This window comes from Cyprinodon tularosa, unplaced genomic scaffold, assembly GCF_016077235.1.
Source record: "Cyprinodon tularosa strain WSP-4 unplaced genomic scaffold, ASM1607723v1 ctg149, whole genome shotgun sequence".
NCBI classification, from domain to species: Eukaryota; Metazoa; Chordata; class Actinopteri; order Cyprinodontiformes; family Cyprinodontidae; genus Cyprinodon; species Cyprinodon tularosa.
The window spans coordinates 1,472,265-1,495,003 of NW_024038320.1; the positions used below are offsets into that span (position 1 = coordinate 1,472,265).

Below are 22,739 nucleotides of genomic sequence, written 5' to 3' on the forward strand. Positions count from 1 at the left end.
AAAAAAAGAGGAATTACAGTTGAAAAGATTTTAGATGACCAAATAAAATGAAAGGAGAAGCCTGCAAGGCAAAGCCAACACAGTGTTGAGCTCTACGTTTCTAGTTGTACCTTGGAAACTATTTCGATTTTTCCTGTCTGCCATAGGTCTGGAAAAGTAATCACAGTGCGATGAAGCTGTACTTCATATTTTTACAGCTGAGTGAAACATTATCCCTTCAAGCAGTGACCAAAAAGCGGTAGACTGTCTGCAATGGCCATGTCTGTTTTAAAGAACTCAAATCGACATAGAAAACAGTTTGTACTGAAGCCTGTACAGATCCTAAATTGTTGACTAACCTGTTCAGGTAATTATTACCATATGACTGTATTTTACCTAACCTGAGTGGTTCTTCTTTCTCTCTTCGTCATACTTTTCAAATTGAGTAAATAATTGGGAAATTTCTTACTTCCTGTATAAAACCTGTTTTTGTCTTTTCTATTACTTTGGTTTTAGGTTTTTTTTGGTTTTGGTCTTTTTTTTTGGTCTTTTCTGTTCATCTTCTTTGTTTTATTTCCATTCCCATTTTAATTTATTTTTACAGTTGTATCTTTTTTTAAGTCACGTTAAAGTTGTATTTTTGTTACCTATTGTGTGCAATGTACCTACCCTTGCTCCTATCAACAGGCTGCAAACTTAACAGCTTAAAACACAAATTATTAAAACACTTCTTTTGGATTTCTGGATTGTACAGCCTTCTGCCCTAGCTGACAGCTGTAAGATGATCAGCAAAGACTGCAACATCTTTGTATTAAAATGTATGGTTACAAAAGTACCGACCTAAGATTGTTGGTCATTTCAGGCCAACTGAAATCTTTTCACTGAGCCACAACACTAGGATGTTAGTGGCTGGATATAGTTCAATAGCAGGAGAGGTGTGCTGTGAGTCTGTTTGATTGTCTGTTTATACTACAAAATATGCAATGGTGCCAGGATTCTCTCTGCTAAACACCGGGCAGTGGTACAGTGGAAGCAGTACCACCACATATGAGTAATGCATTTCATTTAAACACAACAGAATTAGAATTAAAACAATTCCATGTCACTTTAATTATTTTAATAATAATATTTTAAAATTTGAATTTTTTTACATTAAGTACGTTAAGCACATTAAGTAATGATAAAATGCATTGTAATGAGACATAATTAGGTAAAAAAGTGCAAAATATTGCGACATTACCATCTGACCTAATATTCAAAGCAGATATTCATAAAAATACATAAAATTCTGTTTTCTTTAAAGGGACAGTTTAAGAAATTTAGCCCTTTATTAGTAAAAATCAAGTATTTCTTTAATGAATATATATTTTGCGAAAGTGTTATAACATCACATCAAAAATGAAAGGGTTCTCATAGCTTGGAAGTATTAGTTTACAAATACGTATGGGGTGGTGCACCCAATGGGAGAGGCTATGTTGTGCCTGCATTTTTGAATAAAGAAGCCAAAAGAGGACCAACTTGCATCTTTTTCCTATAAACGATTTGTCAGTGGCCGAAGAGTTTAAAACAAGTAGAAATAACCATGGATCATTCTACCTTCCACGTACTTTTCCAGCAGAGGATCATCTATTCACTTTGTTCAGTGAGAGGCAAGAGAAACAAACCAAAGTTAAAAAAATATCGAAGAGGAAACGACAACAGCGCAGCTTTTATCAGGTGCAGAGAATGTTGGAGGAAGCGGTGCTTAAAAACTAAAGCTAGGTAGATGAATATAACAGTGGAGACTATTTTTGGCATTTTGATAAAAGCTTTACAGTGTGGTTCAGTAACCACTCTGTCCTCTCAGCAGAGTAGGCCATTTTGTTTGTTAGCCTCCAGTGGACGAGCTCTGATGCAGCTAGTAACCAGCTGCAATTATTCTTCACAGAAGTCAAATCATCAAGCGACCACAGGCTTCTTTCAGCTGTTTTCAGAGAGATTTTCCATGTGTTTCATCGTTTATTTTAGCCAAATTGACAGGAAAAATGGAGGCCAATATGTCCCCTCAGAAAGAGTAGACTGTTACTCCGAGGCTTCCGTAGTGGTTCCCATACACTTGACATTAAGGCACCAGTCTGTTGTTTGTAATTAATTCAGTACACCACCAAAGGGGGCTAAATCTTACATACATCATGATCTTGGCACTGATGACTGTCTTTAATGCTCATTTCATTCACCTGTCTAATAATCCTCAGTTTCTCATTACCTCTCATCTGACCCTCCTGCTCCTGCCTTATTTAAGCTGCTTGCATCCCTTCATCAGGGCCAAATGAGCTTGTTCTCTCTAGCCAGTGGTAAGAGGGTATTTAGTGTACCTTAGTGTTTCTGCTTTTCCGATCCTGACCTGTTCTGCCTCTCAACCACTGAGTCAGCCTGTTCCCATCTGATCTCAGTAGTGAGAGTTTTTTTTAGCTTACCTGAGTGTGTCTGGCCTGTTCTGCCTCTCAACCACTAAGCATGCTTGTTCCTGTCCTGATCTGTTCGCCTGACCTGTCTCCGGACTCTGGCTTGTTCTGCGGGGCTGCAGCATCTTGGACCTTCTTGTTGGCAGCCAACCGGCTTGATCCTACTTTGTTCTCAGGGCATGGGCTGAACATGTAAACCCAGTTAGTGACTCGCCTTCTTAATCTTCCTCCATTAGATTTACATGGTCACTAACCTATGTTTCCTTCCTGCAGAGTTTCCTGTGAGAGAGGCCTAGCCACTACTACTCTGATCCGCAAATTCTAAACAAACCCTTTTTGAGTTATCACAATGTCTGTCTTGCCTGAATACTGGGTTCTCTGTTCCAAGTCATGACACTGTCCCTTTAATGTTAACAGAATTACAAGGTGTATTCTTTCTACGTCTCTATGGAAGGATTGAAAAGTTCCTTGTGTTAAGTCTAGTTATAGCTGTCTAAATGTATTCATTTGAAGACGAATCCAGTTAAAACAAATTGTATTCTTACAAAATATGACTTCATTCCATTTGCAGGGTGAGAAATAACATTACTGGTAATTATATAAACTTTATTTTCAAGATGGAACGGTAGTTCCAGTCAGTCAGCACAAAAATATTCATGTCCATGACAAATGCCCAGCAGGAACGGCACTTGCTACTGTTGTCAGGGTAAACTTGGATTCAGTTTAATAAGCACACTAACAACTATTCTCTTCCTGTGTCAAACAATTCTTCTTTTGCCTTCTCTGTTTTTTTTATGTCTCTCTGGCGTATTTCCAGCAGCATGAAAGAAATAAACACGCAGACAGAAGATTTAAATAAAGAATATTTAAAGGGCTTGAGGTTTATAAGGGATGAGTAGAGGTGTTGTATGAATACAAAACAGTAAATAATGCATTAAGTAGGGATGTGCATGGAAATATATTTGCCCAAGTTGAACTTGTTTACAGAAATAAATATGGAAGGCGGTGCAAGAACCTAATCCACTAAAACAATACACTTTAAAACAATACTTTGCCTAAACTTTATAAGGAGACACAAAATCTCTATTTTCTCCCAGTCTGACAATTTAATCTATTCATTTTTATGCTATAGGTCAGTTAAGACTACTTTCTCAAAATACTGTTGTTTTAATTCACAAAAATTACTATTATCTTTAGCATTAGAAAAACCAAGATGTTAATGCTGTGTTTTCGTTATTTTCTGATTGGTAATTCACAACACTAAGGCACACCTCAAATGAAAAACAATCATTATAGACATCATAGAAAAAAAAATGCGGAAGTTATTTCTGGTTTATCCTTCTCCAGAATTTCCAGATGCCTTTGAGGGATGACATTCATCTGTTCAAACAATTTCCTTTAAGTACAAACAACATGTCCAACCATAACTGAAGAAGAGAGCAGCTTCTAGGTCCCAGATATTAACCCTAGAACTAAGGCAAAAAGATCTAAAGTGAGTAAGAATGGTTTATCATCAGGCTGCTAAAGCCACTTGATATTATTCCAAAAGAAATAATGATGTTTTGCAAATGTGGCATTATCACTGTTATCATCAGTAAATAATATTAAAATATGTAGTATGGAGTGCACACGATCACCTCTGAATTCTGAGTTGAATTCTGATTTCGGATTTCCCATGTGACTGCCATTGCTGTCTTCTTACAAGTCTAAATTTTATTTTCAACTAAAATTGTGTGTTAATTCAAGCCTCACTTTCCTCACTATCCACAGTGGTGCATAGCGAATTCAAAAAGATCTAAATTTAACATCCATTATCACAATTTTAGAACATATAGCTACTGTGGTTGTCAGGATCCCAGTTTTTGTGTTCGTCTGTTTGTCTGTTTCTTCCTTCCACCACCAGGAGGCGCCTGGCTCCGGTTCGCCTCCTCACACACCTGCAAGCTGTTGCCCCATCACCGGACTGCTCTTAAGCTGCTGGTTGCATCTACTTCGACGCCAGAGTGTTTGCCAGTTTGGGGAAGCCTTCCTGCAAACTGGACCTTTTCGGACCGCCTTCTCCCAAAAGGGATCAACTGAGTCTTACACTGAGCGAAGGATTCCAAACAGGAGGTTTGGATCCAGCCACCTTTGAGCACGCTGAGATCACTCTCTGAGTAAGGAAGTAATCTTCACCATTACCACAGGAAAACTGAGTTGCAACCAGCGGCTGCATCATTCCACTCCGTCCGAGTTCTGGGTAAACCCTGTTCCGCCCTCCACCGAATCAAACAAACCCTGGATGACCAACACACAGACTGGAGTCTACGTGTCTCTTCTTCTCTGGTAACGTGATTGGCAACAAATCCTCTCCTTCAAGATTAACAACTCCAATTCTCCACTGAGCCTGAATCTAACAGTCTGTCTTCCCCTCGTCTTCCAGTTTCCCGGCCGAGCAGAGTTCGGAGGAACTCTGCACCGAACTCAAAATACTCTTCAATAAAACCCGTTCAAACTTTTACTCTCTGTTTGGTTTCACTGCATGTGAGTCCGAGCTTTAGATAAAATCATGAGAGTGTTCAGATTACAGCCATGAATGTATTTAAATAGTTTGTATTCAGTTTATTTCTATAGCGCCAATTCACAACACGTCATCTCAATGCACTTTACAGTTCACCAGATCGTACAGTCAAATTAATGCAAAGTTTTCTATTTAAGGAAAACAAGTTGATTGCATCGACTCATTGACTCGAATGCAATCCCTCACACTAAGCATGTTTGTAGCGACAGTGGAGAAGAAAAACTCCCTTTTAACAGGAAGAAGCCTCCAGCAGAACCAGGCTCAGTGTGAGTGGCCATCTGCCGAGGCCGACTGTTAATAGTTAATGATGGCTTTACTTTCAAACTCTTTTAAAAGAACAATGATTGGCAGATACTTTGATACAATTACTAGGCCCAACCAGAAAGAGAAACAATAGCCAGTCACAGGCGTCCCCTTTTCAAGTAGGTACCACCTTCAAACTGACAAAAGTTAACATCTGACTAGTAAAAGAGCAACAGACACATGGAAAACAAGCCATAAGATTGCAGAGAATGAACATGTGCTCTTGTGCGATATATGCTTAATCTGCATGTGTAAAATATTAAACATTTATGTGGAGAGTAGTTTACGTGTGTGTGTTAATTAGAACTGCTCATATAAGTATTTATTGTGTGTGTGGGGCCTTTTTGTTAAAATTCTTACTACATTTGTAGTGGGAGTTTTTTTGCCATCTTTTCACAAAAAAGATGGCATCTTCTGAAAAGAACATTATGTTGAAATGTTTCATCTACATATCAAGACATAAGCAAGGAAGGTACAGCTTAGGGTCAAATGAATCTTCCAAATACACGATAACCCTAAACATACAGCCCTGTTGATTACAAAATCAAAGCGTGCTGTCGCCCCAATACAAGAAAAAAATTATTCTAAGACCATTTAAAAGATGTTTTTAATTTCAATAATGCATCTCTTTGTGGAACATTACATATCCGTTTTTTCTGGGGCTAACACAGATTTTAATTGAAACCATTTTGTATTTCTTTGTTATTGTATTAATGGCATAAGATAGAATCAATCACTTTTTTTGTGATTTTATTATTCTTGGTTTAGAAACATGTCACCATGTACAACATTTTCGAGACGGAAACCGCAAGTTGATACTAATTAAAATATATTCATAAGTGTAGTTTAATTTGATACCAAACAAGGAGATAAAGATGTATTTTATATAGTTTATGTAAATATCTGCTTTCATCTTTATGTACACCTGGCTGCTTTAACTTTGATCCCTCCTAAAGATCCCATCTGTGGCGTCTCCTTCTGGCACAGCAGCGTCCCGTGTGAGGGTCGACAGTGAACTGGGAGCTGATCTGTTGGCTCTCAGTTGGGGATAAAACCTGCTTAGGAGATAAGAGCTTGTTCAGTGAAGGAGTGACTCACCCGTTAAAACTGAGAAACTGTGTCGGTAGGTGTGTGTTCCTTCTAACCAATACTAATAATAGCAGGTAATAAAAAGGGAACAGAAAATACCAAAATTCTATTATTGTACCTTGCTAGTAAAAAAGCTGAATTAATGAGATGCTGGTGTTTTGGAAATCAGATCTATGTGTGAAGTGGAATGGATTGGATTGAAACAAAACATATAGTATGGCACGAACGTACAAAAATAGGCTGAGCAGGAAAAGTGGCAATAAATAAAACATCTGCTTATACAACAAAACTGCAAAGCTTGGCTCCGCCGCTATAAAACCTCTGCAATCTTACATAAGCTTAATCAAGGTTGTAAAAGGTTGGAGTTTTAAAAAGCAAAACTATTTGATCATACCTTTCAAGTCATTGAAATTATGCTTTATGAAAATCCAACAAAAAAGAGGGTTTTATCCAACCATAGCTGGAGCAGAAAATAAAAACACTCTAACGCACCCCTACCTGTTGCTGTGTTATGCTGCAGAAACAAGGCTATAATCCATTTCCCTGACTTATATAGAGCAGGTGAAATAAGTACTGACCACCATTTTTCTGACATGAGTTACTATTAACATGACATTTTACCAGATGTTGGTAACAATCCATGCAATCCACACATACAAAGAAATCAAATCATAGATGTCCTGAAATTAAGTTATGTCCAATAAAGTGAATTGATAGAGGGATAAAGTATTGAACACATGAAGAAAGAGAGGCGTAAAAAGGCATGGAAAGCCAAGACACCATCCAAAATTTCACGGTAATTAAAAAGCACTCCTGCCCCTTGTCAGCGCTAATTAATATCAGCTGGTTCAGTCCCAAATGATGACTTATAGAAAGGCATATCTTTTATCACACAAGAAACATCTCATGATGGGTAAGAGTAGAGTTTTCTCAAGTCCTTTGCAACCTTAAAGATTGCATTGGCTATAGAAGGATTTCTAAACTTCCGAATGTTCCAGTGAGCACTGCTTAGTTAATAATACAGAAGGAATATCACCATAAACCCACCACTACCAGGGGCACCTCGCAAGGTTTCTGACAGTGGAGTGAAAAGAATTATCAGAAGAGCTGTCCAAATGCGAAAGACCACTAGTGGAGAACTTCAGAAAGATCTGGAATTATCAGGTACAATTGTTTCAAAGAAGACAATAAGTAATGCACTCAACCGCCATGGCCTCCATGCACGCTCGCTATGCAAGACTCCATTGCTGAAGAAAACGCATGTTGAAGCTCGGTTGAAGTTTGCTGCACAACATTTAGACAAGCCTGTTAAATACAGGGAGAATATAGTCTGGTCAGATGAGACGAAAATCAAACTCAATAAAAACACCATACCGACAGTGAAGTTTGGATGTTGGAACATAATGGCGTGGGGCTATTTTTCAGCTTTTGGTACTGGCAACCTTCAAATAATTGAAGGAAGGATGAATGAACAAATGTACAGAGATACTTTTGATAAAAATCTACTGCCATCTACCAGGATGATGAAGATGACACATGGGTGGACATTTCAGAAAAACACGGACCCCAAACACACAGCCAAGGAATCTCTCAATTGGTTTCAGAGAAAGACAATAAAGCTGCTAAAATGGCCCAGCCAATCACCTGACTTGAATCCAATAGAACATCCATAGATAGAAATAAAGATCAGAGCTCATAGAAGAGGCCAACGAAGCCTTCGAGATTTGAAAACTGTTTGTGTGGAGGAAGGGGCCAAAATCACACCTGAGCAATGTGTTTACCTAATTTCTCCATACAAGAGGCATCTTGAAGCTATTATATTGAAGCCATTACATATATTTCAGTAAGTGTGTTCTATACTTATTCCCTGGGTCATTTCACTTCATTATACATAATTTCTGGACATCTATGTTTGGATTTCTTTGTATGGGTGCATACACCGACATCTGGTGAAAATGTCCTGTCAATAGCACCTCTAGAAATATAATTACCAAGAAAAACATTGGTGTGTTCAATACTTATTCTACCCACTGTATGACACTTGGGTTTATCATCAAACATTCAATCACACCTTGATTTAAACACATGTTTAAAAATATCTGTCAAGGAAAACTGCTATTTATCTAGGGTTGGGAATTGAAAAGATTTTCACGATTCCGATTCCCTTTTCGATTCTATGAAACGATTCGATTCTTAATCGATTCTTTTTTCGATTCCAATTTGGGGGAAAAAGGAGAACAAACAGTTTGATTATCAGAATCAACTTTGTTTACTTAACTATTGCACAATCTTACAAACTCAAAAAGATCAAGATGTCCACAGGAAATGTGAAACTGGAGTAACATCTGTGTTTAAATGAAAAATGAATACAAGAACAAACTTAATAACCAACCATGTCTAATAACAAATGATGGGATAATAACCTATTTTAAATAACAAAATATACTAATTATAAAACAGTAGTAGGGAAAATTAACAGTTCTTTTGCAGAAAGATGAGCATATCTGCTTTTTCTGGAAGGATACGGGATCTTTCAGCGCTTATGGTGTCTCCAGCCGTGGAGAACACCCTCTCAGATGGGGTGGAGGAAGCCTGCACACAGAGGTAGTTTTCAGCCAGTCAGATAGCAAGGGCAGATGCTTGTTCCACCACCACAGTGTGGCGCTATCCCTGCAGGGGATGGAGGGCAAGCTTTTATAGAGCTGGATTTCCTGATCTACCCTCTGGGCTAAGGAAAGACGGGGCTTTGATTCACAAAGTGACCGCAGCACGTTGTCTTCCTCCTCGAATAGTTCTTCCAACTTGCGTAACTTGCGTAACTTGCGTAAGTTGCGTAACTTACGTAAAAAACGTGACGTAAGTCGTGCTCCCCAGAGCTGGCGCTCTCGGCTCTGGTGCTGCGGGAATCGAAAAAAGAATCATTCAGCGAGCTGCCAAACGATGCCATGGAATCGAAAAATACGGAACCGGTTCTGAACAGGAACCGGTTTTCGATTCCCATCCCTATATTTATCAGTGTCAATTTAAATATTCTCACTTATCTGCCAAGAACTTCAGGTTACTTTAGAATTTTCTTTAAATGTCACCAAATTAAAACCATTCTCCTGAGCTAAAGATTTTTCAAAATTGCCAGCTCAATACAATTAACACATTTTTCTATCCAGTACAGCTGAATACAATAAGGCATGCCCTTATTCCATCTCATTTGCTGTAAGAAGTTATTTGTTATTTTGATCAAGCATGGCTGATGTGTCTGCAGCCCGTAAAAAAATACAGCGGCTCATCTCCTGACTGGAAGTAAACGGTGAGATCACATCAGTCATGTACTGGTAAACTTTTGCTGGCTTCCTATTAGCTATTGTATTGTTTAGTATGTTAACGCTTGGCTTGGCACCAAAATACTGCAAAACATTAGCCCTATTATCTGCTCCAGGGATAAAAGAGAGGACCGTAGATATTTACCACGTGTTTGATCAGGCTACAACCATCTTAGAATTGGTAAAAGACCAACCAAGAGCACATTTTTCGTAAGAGGCATGTCCCCTTCCAGTGGACAGTTATACAATATTGCAACTGCAAAATGGCCACCTGAACCAATTAAGGTCATCATTCTCTTTCAACCAAAAGTTTGCATTTGGCTCCATAAATATACATCTCCTAGTCTACTTTTCATGGAAGAAATTTTAAATTGTACAAATGCACTCAGCAGGCATTTAAAACTAATAACAGATGTTGCTGGGGTGTGTTGGTAATTACCTACACAAAAATGGCTTACTTCAAATGTGTTCTTTATGCTGCTGTGACAGACATCCTGAAGTTTTTTTAACCAAATGTTCAGTGAAAAGCAACACAATGACCTAATCAGACTTCACTGCATTTAGCCAAGCACAGGTTAATGCTAGTTATTTCTATGCTTACATGCTGATCCAAGGGACAGGTTAAGTTTGATATATACATCATATTCTTTTTATCAAGTTTATTTTCCAAAATTAACCCTTCATTACCCACATTAAAATGTTGCGATTTCCCTGTTTTCGCATCACTCAGAATTAAATAAATGATAAGAACATTAATTGGGCCACAAATTGCGGGTGGAGAATGCAGGCGAGAGGTCCTGGGTTCAAATCCCAGACAAGCCCCCAATTTGTTATAGCCTGGCTTTTGGACCACAACAAATTAACGGGAAGCCACGCAAGGGTATAACTTAAAGTGGGATTTATTTAACAAAAAACATAAATGGTTGGAGAGGAGAGGGAAAGAGAGAAGTAGGTGGCAGAGAAGAACGAGCTGAGCTCCACCAAGCTGGGCCGGTCTGAGCTGATCTGCTACCAGCTGGGGTTGATCATCTGATTTGGGCTGAAGCAGCGCTTGGGCTGTGGAGCTTGGTTTGGGCCTCCAGGTGAGCAAGATTGGTGCTCCTTAAGATGGAGCTGACGTCAGTCTGGCCAGCTGCCTCCACTTACAATCAGCACCAATTAGAAGCTCTACATACGGATGTTAAGGACTCAGGAAAGGCCTTGGGCTGGAACACCACATAACAGATTTACTGTCACTGAGTTGTTTTATTGTCTTTATTCCACATTTAAGGCTAGTTGGGGATTAATGGCCTTTCACCTGGAGAAATAAGTCTAAGTTAGTCCCATCCATATTCCCTCTTACTATCGATGCTTTGACTGAATCTGGTTAAAATGTAAATTTAATTGAGCAACCTAGGCGTTTATCCAAATTCAGCTATAGCTACATGTACAAACCTAGCTGCCTTTCACCAGAAGGTCTTAGGTTCTAATCCTGGCATGGACTTTTCTTTTGGGGGTATCTAGAGTTTTCTTCAAACACTCAAATTTTCTCTAACATATACATTATGAAGTGTTATTTAAAGAGTTTGTCCCGAGTGATGTCTTCTCAGAAAAAAAACTAGAGAGAGAAAGTTTCAAGGTGCAAAAACAGAGCTTTCCTTTTTATTTATCTGTCTTATTAGCACAAATTACCTTGACAGGACAATGTAGGCAAAATAACTTTAAGAACTTCTTGGATGGATAAAGAAATAAAAATAATGATTTTTTTTTTTTTTTTTTTTACAAAATGTGATTTGTCCATAACATGGGTTGACCCTTGAAACAACCTTGGCCCTTGTCACTACAATGCAAATTTTGGGTTAATTACCTTACACAGGATGAAAGATCGAACACAACTGACAACACTGCTGCAGAATCCATAATTTTTAATCCAGAAATTAATTTTCAAATTAAACCAAACCTAGCTGTTTTTAAACCAACTGTAGAAATGGGCAATTTTCTCCAAATGAATAAGAATTTGCCAAACAGGTCCAATGCTGGGTTATTTTAATGCTTCCAGTACAATTTTATTATAATTAGTGGCAGAATAATTGAAGCCAGAATCCTTGGCACTGCAAAGATAAATCCAACTTCATGTTTAAAACTTAAAAGCTTGACATTTCTGCACAGAATAATTATTGTAGCTAACTAATTATTCAAAGTCCTTAAAGAGCTTTCACTGCAGAAATTGACATAAAAATAAGTACGTGTGTTTATGCTTTATTTTAAAAGGTAAACAAGATGATTTGCCAAAAGGATGGAGTATTTTTTATGTTAAAGAGATATTTTGTATGTTTTTACTGAAAAATATCTTTTAAATAACATTTTTATTTTACCCATTATGACTAAAATGTTTTATGATGAGCAGACTGACATGTTTGTAGATCAGCGCAGATGTGTCTATAAGCCTATTGCCTATTTTTCTGAGTTTACTTTGGGTGTGAATTTCCCATGTTGTTCTGCAGATTTGACGTAAAGCTCAAAGAAACATCAAGAAAAAATTACTTGCATATATTTCCTTTTCTACAGTGTTGCCAGAACACTGCTCCAGAAATACATGCTTTCTTACATAAGGCCATAATAAGGCTTGTTCTGAAAATTGACTCACTCCAATTGCCCACAAGGAGCAAGATTAGAACATAGCCTCCAGAAAGTGACACAATAACAACACAATAACCTGATTATAGTCTAATAGGACTTCAATGGTGACATGCTGGCATGTTCTCCAATTGTCTTTGACCACTTTTTGTTTTTCACATGAAGGTTCTGACCCTCACTGGTCTGAACATCTTTAAAACATGTACACGGTTTAGATGTATCTTTTTATGTACTATTTAATGTCTGTACAGTAGTATTTCAATACTAAAGCATCAAGCGGTATCAAATTATAATGTTATTAAAGGGCTTGCCCACTGTGGCTACACATGGAGTGCAGATTTACTCCACCTCGTGTTCCCTTTTCTGTACTCAGTAAATCAGTTTGGGGCTTACTGGATATTAGCTGACCAACTGAGCGAAGTAAGGGGCAGACTGCCGGGTCGACCCACCCCATTGACCATTCAGCGCTTGTGTCTATCAGAGTGCAGAGCTCCAACAGCTGACCGAACAGAGCCGCTAATGACTGCCAGGAGAGAAGTGAAAGAAGATACAACCATCCAAGCCCCAAGTTTCCCATCTGAGTAACAATTTAACACTCAAACTCATAGGTGGCTTGACTTTGGGATCCAGTCAAAGCAAACAAAGACGGTGTAAGTGGAAAAAAATAAACCAATTTCTGCCTTAATTGAGTAAACAAGATTTTATTTTCTTTCCAATCAGCATCAGTCGTAACTTGGCCTGGGAAGATTCCTAGAAAGCAGAGGCATCGTCTAGCTAGTAAACCATTACACAGGAGTCCTTCTACTAGATTTAATATGGGGCTAATTCAATTACCCTCTAAGCCTCAATAATATTTTGTTTTCAAGATTGAATGAACCAGTTGTTCCTGGAGGTTTTAGGGGTATTGGTCACTCACGGTTGCCAATAAAATAACTTTTTTTTCTTGGTTAATGAGGTGGAAAATGGGCAAAATGCAGTCACTTGAATCAGTCATACTGGTCTAGAGACTTCTAGAACATGCATGGTAAAAAGCATCGAATGACTTTAGGATTACCCATTTTATGGCGTCGGATGAAGAAGTTTGCCCTGCAACCAGAGGGTTGTCGGTTCAAGCCCGGCTCTGGCTTTCAGTGTCGCAAGACAGTTCACCCGCATTGTCTACTGATGGTGGTCGGAGGGCCCGGTGGCGCCTGTGAGCTACATTGTAGCCTTGCTTCTGTAAGCTACAATGTAGCTCGCCACCATCAGTGTGTGAATGTGAGCATGAATGGGTGCATGACTGAATGTAGTGTGAAGCGCTTTGGTCAAGTCCTCTGACTTAAAAAAGCGCTATATACTGTAAGTACAGGCCATTTACCATTTACCATGAATTGTACTGCACAAAGTGACTTGCTTTCCATTACAGCTAGCTCCATCCATCTTTCTATCAACTCTGCAAAGCTTTCCTGTTCTGAAGATAAGCATACATAGCACATTTGCAAGTTATTCTACTATCAACATATTGCCTACCAAGCCTAATTGCTGGTATAGCAGCACAATTTGAAATGACATATCCTTAAGTAGTTGAAGTAGCTTTTGATATTTATCTAATGACCTTTTGAAAACCAGGGCCATTTGTCGAAACGGCGACAAATGGCTGCAAAATCTAAGGCAAAATCTAAAGTAAAAAACTATAATTTCATTTCTATATATTGATTATATTAATACATCCATTAATCCATCCATTTTCTAGCATGCTTATCCCAAGTAGGGTCGCGATGGGTGCTGGTACCTATCTCCAGCAGTTAATGGGCGAGAGGAAAGGTACACCCTGGACAGGTCGTAAGTCCATCACAGGGCAACACAGAGACAAACAACCATTCACGCAAACACTCACACCTAAGGAGAATCTAGAGAAGCCAATTAACCTAACACTCATGTTTTTGGACTGTGGGAGGAAGCCGGAGTACCCGAAGAGAACCCACGCATGCTCAGGAAGAACATGCAAACTCCATGCAGAAAGACCCCGGGCCGGCAATCGAGCCTAGAACCTTCTTGCTGCAAGGGATTTTATTAATCAATATTCAAAATATTACAAAATCTGATGTATGGCAGTCTGCTTCTGTGAGTCTGCTGAAAGCAGGTCTGACTACAATGAAGCTTTCCACCATCAGCGTGTGAAGTGTAAATGCCTGAATGTAGTGTAAAATGCTTAAGGTTCCTTGGACTTTATAAGGCTATATATCAGTATATAAGCCATTTAACATATAGCATCTGCAAGAAGTTAAGACTACCTTTATACCTGTTGACAACACGCTGAGTGTTGGGAGCCAGTGAAGTAAGGAGAACAGTGTTTGATATTGTGATTTAGTTCCAGGCTTGGTTGTGACTGTGTTCCTCTGACTGCTGAGAACATCTAAATTTAGACACACCTCCCATCTTCTTTTTTTACATCCTTAGCTTCTCCTTGCCTCTTCTTGCAAACTCTCCCCTCCTCTGCGCTCTCCCCAGCACCACAAACATAGAGACACGGAAGCCCCTGTTGTGAAGATATCGACAGCTTTGTCTGCGTCAGACAAGAATCAGCTGTGCCTGAACGCAGCGAGTCCTTCATATGTCTGCATGAATCTATATCAGGAGATTGCTTCTTCAGAAATAGGCAATATAGTTTATTCATAAAAATAAAATTTTCTATAAAAAAATGCGACTCCTACACAGGAAACCCGGCATAGCTGAGCCCAATGTTTCATAAGTTACAGCAAAAAAAATAAATAAAAATAACATTATTTAAAGGAGATTTAAACATGGTACAAACTAATGAGGTTAATGCCAAGAATCCTGATGTCTTGATTCAATACAATCAACTATTTTTAATTTCAATTCTATTTGAAAACAATAAATATTTGACTTTTTTTTTCTAAAACTTATTTTCTTTTCCTGCTTAGTTCATACAAATTTCATTAGTGATGGTTATGCTGGAACATTTTAGGTAGTCTTTTAGATATTCTAATGACGATATAATGTTTTATCTGTTTGCTTAAAGTGAAACTAATCCTCTAATTTTTACAATTTCAGGTAAGCTTGTTTATTTATGCAATTTTTAGCCTAAAACCCTCTAAGTGCTGCCCTCTGTAGGTTGAAGAGTTGACTGCGCTCAAATTCTCCTATTGGTTAAAACCGAACAGTGTGGTATTTGCCCTACATTCAGGTATAATGGTACATTTAATTTACCACTGAACTTTTAATGTCTTATTATCTGTCACTTTTCTCTTACGCGTATGAAGTCCCTCCGCTCATCTCTAACCTTCGCTAAATTTCTTAGTGTCTCTGAAACCAAAATAGTGAAGCTGAAATATTTTTTTACCACTGTTTAATTTCTGCTCTTGTTATGATTACGGCTGAAACAATTTACCTAATTAATTGTTATTAATAGATTATTGAAAGAACTGTCAGCTAATTTAGCAATTTATTAATCATTAACTGTAGCATAGAGACTATAAAATATGCTGTGAGCTCACAGATCAACCCTCTTAGAGCAGAAAATATACCAAAATTATGCCAAAAAAAATCTTCTTTAAGGAACCTTTTGGAATTAGATTATTAATCGATTAAGCAAACTAATTAATTGGTTTAAGCTCTAATTATGATCATGCTATGCTGTAGATTTATGTTTGCATTTTCTGCTTAAACACCATGATTCCATTACTCCTGTTCATTCTGCTGTGAAAATCCATAACCACATTCTTTTACAATAAGACAATAGGTCTAACTAAATGAGAAGTGAGTCTGTCCAGTAAACAAAAGCATTGCATATCTAGAAGGATAAAGCATTAAACAGGTAATGTTTGTAGACAAGCAGAAAACAATGCAGCCTTTGCAGTCAGAGCAGAGCCATGACATGAAAGGAAGGCGAGGAAGATGATCAACTTCACTCTTTTTTATTAACACTCTGTAATAAAAAAAAACAACAACATTTTGCTCCTCAGGGTTCTGGCTCTCTGTTGGCCCCACCTCACAACCTCAACTCCCACTGTGTGGCATGTTATCCATTGAAATACAGCAGGAAAAAAAAACTGGCTCATTGTTCAACACAGAGGCGCAAACTGAGAAGCACTTTTGTTGCTGCTACACAGGATCTGTAATTATACCCTATAGGGGACATATTAGAACATGGAGCCACTGTCACAATGCATGCTGGCTGCCACATGCCAGAGTTAGACACACTGTAGAGCAAACAATAGAATTGCAGTTTCTTAAAAAGCAACAAAAGTAGAAATTGCTTTAGTATACATATAAATACCAGTTTTACCATTTTTTTTTTTTTTAAAGCCTCTATTATATTATGATGTAGCATTTTATGCAGTTTAAGCCAGACAATAATTATCCAAACCTCTGAGGAAATGGAAATGTCTTTTTCTTTCAAATCTAAATCTGCCTTATTTCAAATATTTGTCCGTATAAAATATATTCAAACAGGGAACCCAAGTAAACTGATTTTAAATGATTAGAAAGAGGAAAATATTGGAAAATGACTTCTCCCCCTATAATGTAAATGCTGCAGACCCTCCGATTTATATTATTCCCCCAGTAAACTTACCTTGCTGGTTAAGTTGCTGTGTACTTCTGCTCCACTGTGACAACCCCACAATGGCCACCATCTTGGCACCCAGACTGGAGCGCCGCTTCTTATTCCCAGCCAATGACGCCGTATCCGGAGCTACATTGCTGGGACTCTTTTCCAGGCTGTACATGGTCCCCGAGATGCTTGAGGAGCGCACCACGTTCCGTGCCGCCACGCTCAACCCGCTGAGGCCACTTATCCCGCCCGGGCTGGGCACCTCTACAGAGCTGTTAAGCATCATGGTCCCGCTGAACCTTAGGATCGACGGGCTGGGAGAAAGGTGCCAGAGAGCTGGAACTGGGCTAAAGGAAGCAGAAAGACAGGGCAATGTCAATAATAAGAAGAGTGTGGAAGTATATGCAAAGACAGTTGAAAAGAGTCAAAGTCTTTGAACATTCAGAAGTTGGGAAGGTTAAAACTCAAAGGTCAGTAAGGGGGGGCAGTACAGATGGATGAGGGCTGCTTTCTTGCTAAAATAAATACAGCCAGCCTAACACATACCCATGCACACAATAAATGTCAAGGCTGGCCTGCTGTTATGGGGTGACCCTGTCAGATGGTGTTTGTCTCGTTTACCCCCTTATTTTAACACTTGCTTATGAAAAGCTTACCATAGTCACCACTATGTTGTAGAACTACAGCCTAATACCACTGTAACCACGTACAAACAGATCCATTAACATATTTAAAGAGCTTGTCATCTTATTCTTGTACATACAAGCTATCTGACTTGTTTTAGCAGGAAAATTCAAGCTGCTTACGAAAACTGGACTATTTTTAGGTTGTTCATCCAGCAACAAACTGAAAAATCAACACTTTTACAAATGAGTGATAACATTGACTGTTAGCAGGTTGCAATGAAAACAAAACCATTCAGTGCGGAAGTTAATAAAAAAAAGGAAAAGTCTCATAGATAGATATGTCTAAAATTAAATTGGCAGAGGAATGAAAGATGTAAATACCCACCTAAAATGTTGATATGTAATTTAATTATTAAAGATTAACTTTAAAAAGAATTCTGAATATGTTTTTGTGTCACTTGTTTGTTTTTATCTTGGTAGCCTTTTGGAAACGTTATACTTAGGTTAGATTAATCATTCTGTAGGGCATACAGAAAGTGACTCAGTTACAGTCCCTTGCAAAAGTGTTCGGATCCTTGAACTTCTCGACCTTTTGTCACATTTCAGGCTTCAAACATAAAGATATAAAATTGCAATTTTTTGTAAAGAATAAACAACAAGTGGGACACATTCATGAAGACATCCCAATGAGCACTGTGCAAGACATAATATTGAAACTAGTGCTGTCAAAATTATCGCGTTATTATCGCGTTAACGCGAGGCCATTTTAATGGCGATAATTTTTTTAACGTGAGATTAACGCTATGTGGTTTTATGGTACAATTTTCCAAGTCCATCCCGCTGCAGCCTGCGGGAAGGCGGGGCAATTTTCCCCCAGTCTATGTATTTTCCATAGGCTTCAAGAGCGGAGCTCCTCAAGGAAAAAAGACGCTCATACACTGGGTAGCGCTAGTGCCTTTTCTTTAAGCCCCACCACCAACAAACAAGCTGAGTGTCTGGTAACTAGTAGCAACCTGAAATACGCTGAGAAAACAGATTACTGAGGTGAAATGGAATCTGCTACGGCACTCTTGCTGTCTGTGTACGCCACAGGTCGGTATCGCGTGTGTCTGTGTGTGTGTGTGTGTGTGTGTGTGTGTGTGTGTGTGTGTGTGTGTGTGTGTGTGTGTGTGTGTGTGTGTGTGTGTGTGTGTGTGTGTGTGTGTGGGTGGGTGTGTGTGTGTGTGTGTGTGTGTTCTCATTTTTGTTAAGAGGCTGAAAAGTAACTTTCTAGAGCATAGACTACCTCCATCTAGTGATGTCGGTCTATTGATTTTGATGTATTGATTGAAAATTGTTCATTATTATCTTGGTTAATTAACATCTAATGTTAACTCTACTACATTTTATAGCAGTAGGGTAAAATGCTTGTCTTTGTTCAAAAGACTGTATTAACTGTAAAGACTGTCTTTTACATCAGCATGTTTTCAGGGCCTTTTTTTTTTGGCTACATATTTGTTATTTTTTGCTACATGCCTCCCCATCTTCTTGCCATATGTTTCTATGGCATAAATCAGTGTCTGTGACCTGTTTTCATTTAAAAAAAGAACATTGGCACAAACCTAGCCTGTATGTATTTTTTGTATGTCATTGAGAGTATTTAAATGATTTTCAATCAGAAAAAAAATGTGTGATTAAAATGCGATTAATCGCGAGTTAACTTAGGCATTGATGCGATTAATCGCGATTAAAAAAATTTAATCGATTGACAGCACTAATTGAAACGGAAGGAGCATCAGACCACTCCCAAACTATAAAGATCTGGCCATCCCTCTAAATCTTCACATAAAACAAGAAGACTGTTCAGAGATGCAGCCTAGAGGCCCATGATCGCTCTGGATGAACTGCAGAGATCTACAGCTGAGGTGGTAGACTGTCCATAGGACAACAATCAGTCGTATACTGCACAAATCTGGCCTTTATGGAAGAAAGAAGACGGGATGATGGATTTTGTCAAATATAGGAGCATTCTGGAAGAAAACCTGTTGGAGTCTGCAAAAGACCTGAGCCTGAGACAGAAATTTATCTTCCAACAAGACAATGATCTATAGCATAAGTAATGGCTACAATGGAATGGTTCACAAATTAACATATCCAGGTGTTAGAATGGCCAAGTCAAAGTCCAGATCTGAATCCAATCTAGAATCTGTAGAACAAACTGAAAACTGCTGTTCACAAACACTCTCCATCCAACCTCACTGAGCTCCAGCTGTTTTGTAGAAAGAAAGGGCAAAAATTTCTGTCTCTCCATGTGCAAAACTTATAGAGACAAACGCTAAGCAACCTGCAGCTATAATCTCAGCAAAAGGTGGCACTACAATGTATTAACTCAAGGGGGCAGAATGATTTTGCACGCTCAATTATTCAGTTTTTATTTGTTAAAAAAGTCTAAAATATCCAATAATTTTCCTTCCGCTTTAAGATTTTGTTCCACTTGTTATTCATTGTTCACAAAACATTACAGTTTTATATCATTATGTTTGAAGCCTGAAATTTTGCAAAAGGTTGAACAGTTGAAGGTGGCCGAATACTTTTTCAAGACGCTGTATGTGTTTTTTTTATTATTACTTCTTATTATATTTGCATTATATCTGCAGTAAATACAGCTAAACCAGCTTACATTATTGATCAATAATAAATTAGGAATTAATGAAAAGAGGCCTTTAAAAATGTACAAAATATGTACATGATCATAAAAATATATATACTATATAGTCTTTAAAGAATGTTTTTATTTTTTTTTTTTTTTTTTTTTACACAAGGAGGCATTGAGTCTGTAAACTGAGTTCCAACTGAAACTTAAATGTTTATACGCACTCACAGAAATATTTTACCCAAACTTTAAAAATAATGTGATTTTATTACATATAAGAAACTCCACTTTACTTTTTTTTAGGTAAGTTTAGCACAAACGTATTAGATAAACCACTCATTAATTAATATATATTAAAATACATAACTCATCAGGTTTATCTAATAATAAAGCATACTTACTCAAAAATAATACTAATTTATTTCAAATACATAATTTTGTTTTAATTGCATAATAATCAGATTACCTTTATTAAATTCAAACAATGCACTTTATGTGTTTGAAATGAATACATTTGTTGGTATTAATTTTAAGCAACACTAAATACATAAACCTGATTATTATGTATTTCATATAAATCAGCTTTATTGTATGAATAAGTGAATAATAGGTGAATCATTAGTGTAGCACAGCCAAAGGCCACTCTAAACAAATAGGCTTTTTAATCTGTATTTAAATAAATAGAGGGTTTCAGCAGTTTAACAGTTTTCTGGGAGTTTGTTCCCAATTAGTGGAGCAGAAAAGCTAAAAGCTGCTTCTCCATGTTTGGTTCTGGGTATGCAGAGTTTGAGCCAGAAGACCTGAGTGGTCTGTGCAGTTGATACACTGACAACAAGTCTGTAATGTATTTTGGTGCTAAACCGTTCAGTGATTTATAGACTAACAGAAGTATTTTAAAGTCTATTCTTTTATATATGGGAAGGGAGCGTAAGGACTGCAAGAGGCACTCCAAAAGCTCTTTATCTAAATAAACCTTCTGCAATTATCTTGCTTTCTAACTCATCTGTTATCTGTTTTCTTTTCTCTCCAATACAATCACGCGGATTAGGCTAAACTGACAGCCATTGGGCAAATTAAATATGTATGAGCCTTTTCAAATTATTTCTTCACTGTCGCTGCTTTTGCACATGACAATTTATTCTCGTTCCTCCAGCTTAGATGTCTCCCTTTTTTTTTTCAAACAGCAAGTACTGTAGCAGCAGCTGCACTGTGTTTCATCACCCTATTAATAGAGGCTTTGCAAAATCTTTCTACTTCAACACACTGACACACTTAAGTATGCGACTAACAAAATAAATAATGCTTTGCTTGGGTGCAAACAAATACCTTTGTCTAAATGCTAAAGTTAGAATGCTACGAGGAGAATGGTGACACATGCACTGGGTTTGTTTTTATCTGCACTTGAAAATCTGACCAGATATAAAGCACTTTTGCAGTGAAAGAGGCACACCTAAATATATTTTTATACTCAGTGGTGTCTATTTTCTATTGTGTAGATTAAGAAGCAGCAACTTATCAACAGTTGAGTAGAGCAGTTACAGTAGCTAAACTCATCAGGAAGGCCAGCAGTGCCCAAAGATGCATAAAAGCAGAAATGAGTAGCTCCTTTAGTGACAGAGAACTGCATCATAGGTGTAAAGCTGAGCATTATTTCAGATCCTTCCTCCAAGCAGCTGTAAAACACTTAGAAATTTCCAGTAGGGCTCTAAAAGTAAGCTAATGAAGATATAATTCATTTCAGATTTTGTTTTTATATATCATGATAATTCTAGTGTTTTAAAAGAACCAACTAAGATGACCTGAAAGGTTACTATTAAATAGATAACAAAACATAGAACCTTTCACTTTAGCTGCATTTCAATTAAGGGAGTGGTGGCCTTGTGGTTAGGGCATTGTGCTTGGATCACAGCCCCACTCCCACAGACTGCCACTCTGGATCCCTGAGCAAGACCCTTAACCCCACACTGCCCGGGCGACCACAATGGCAGCCCCCTGCTCCCCGAGGGGATGGTTTAAATGCAGAGAGTTCATTTTAATGCTTTGTACTTGTGACAGTGTAATGACAATAAAGTTGAAAACCATCTCGATATCCTGCTAAATGCAAAGTTTTGATACACAATTGATACAATTAAAATTGCACGTGAATACGTTTGTTCACACGATAACCCTAAAAACAACAATGCAGTAGCAGATGTAAACACGAGATATATCCATATCCTGGCCACAGCTCTAGTGGGCGCCATCATCCTCAATCTACTGTACTTCTGATCTTCTTCGTCTTTTTACAAGGCAGTATGGTCCAGTTGTAGATCATGTGTCTTGCGTGATGCATAAATAAATGTTTCCATCTCATTTTTGCTAAATTTAACCCAAATATTTGAGGGTTTTTTCTTTTTTGCAGTGTTCCATTTAGCGATTTATTATTGTTGTTATTACAACTTGTGCAATTTGATGGTTAAAGGAAACAAGCCGACAGACAACAGTAAAAAATGATCTTAAATGAAGTCACCATGTTAGCTGGAATTAAATGCCTGCTTGAAAATATAAGGCTTAAGCTTGGATTTCAAAATTCCTAAATCTGTAGTGGAATGAAGGTGTATAGGAGGCAGCTTCCAGCT

The 22,739-nt window shown here is 37.9% G+C and overlaps 1 protein-coding gene across 1 annotated transcript in view; it reads right to left on the reverse strand.

Moving 5' to 3' along the window:
* rims3 (regulating synaptic membrane exocytosis 3) overlaps positions 1 to 22,739 on the reverse strand; it is a 73,348-nt gene that overhangs the window by 23,360 nt on the left and 27,249 nt on the right. Inside the window, exon 2 of the mRNA XM_038279186.1 lies at positions 16,885 to 17,210. Within this exon, the coding sequence (XP_038135114.1) occupies positions 16,885 to 17,149 (265 nt within the window). The 5' untranslated portion in view covers positions 17,150 to 17,210. The remainder of the gene's footprint in view (positions 1 to 16,884; positions 17,211 to 22,739) is intronic.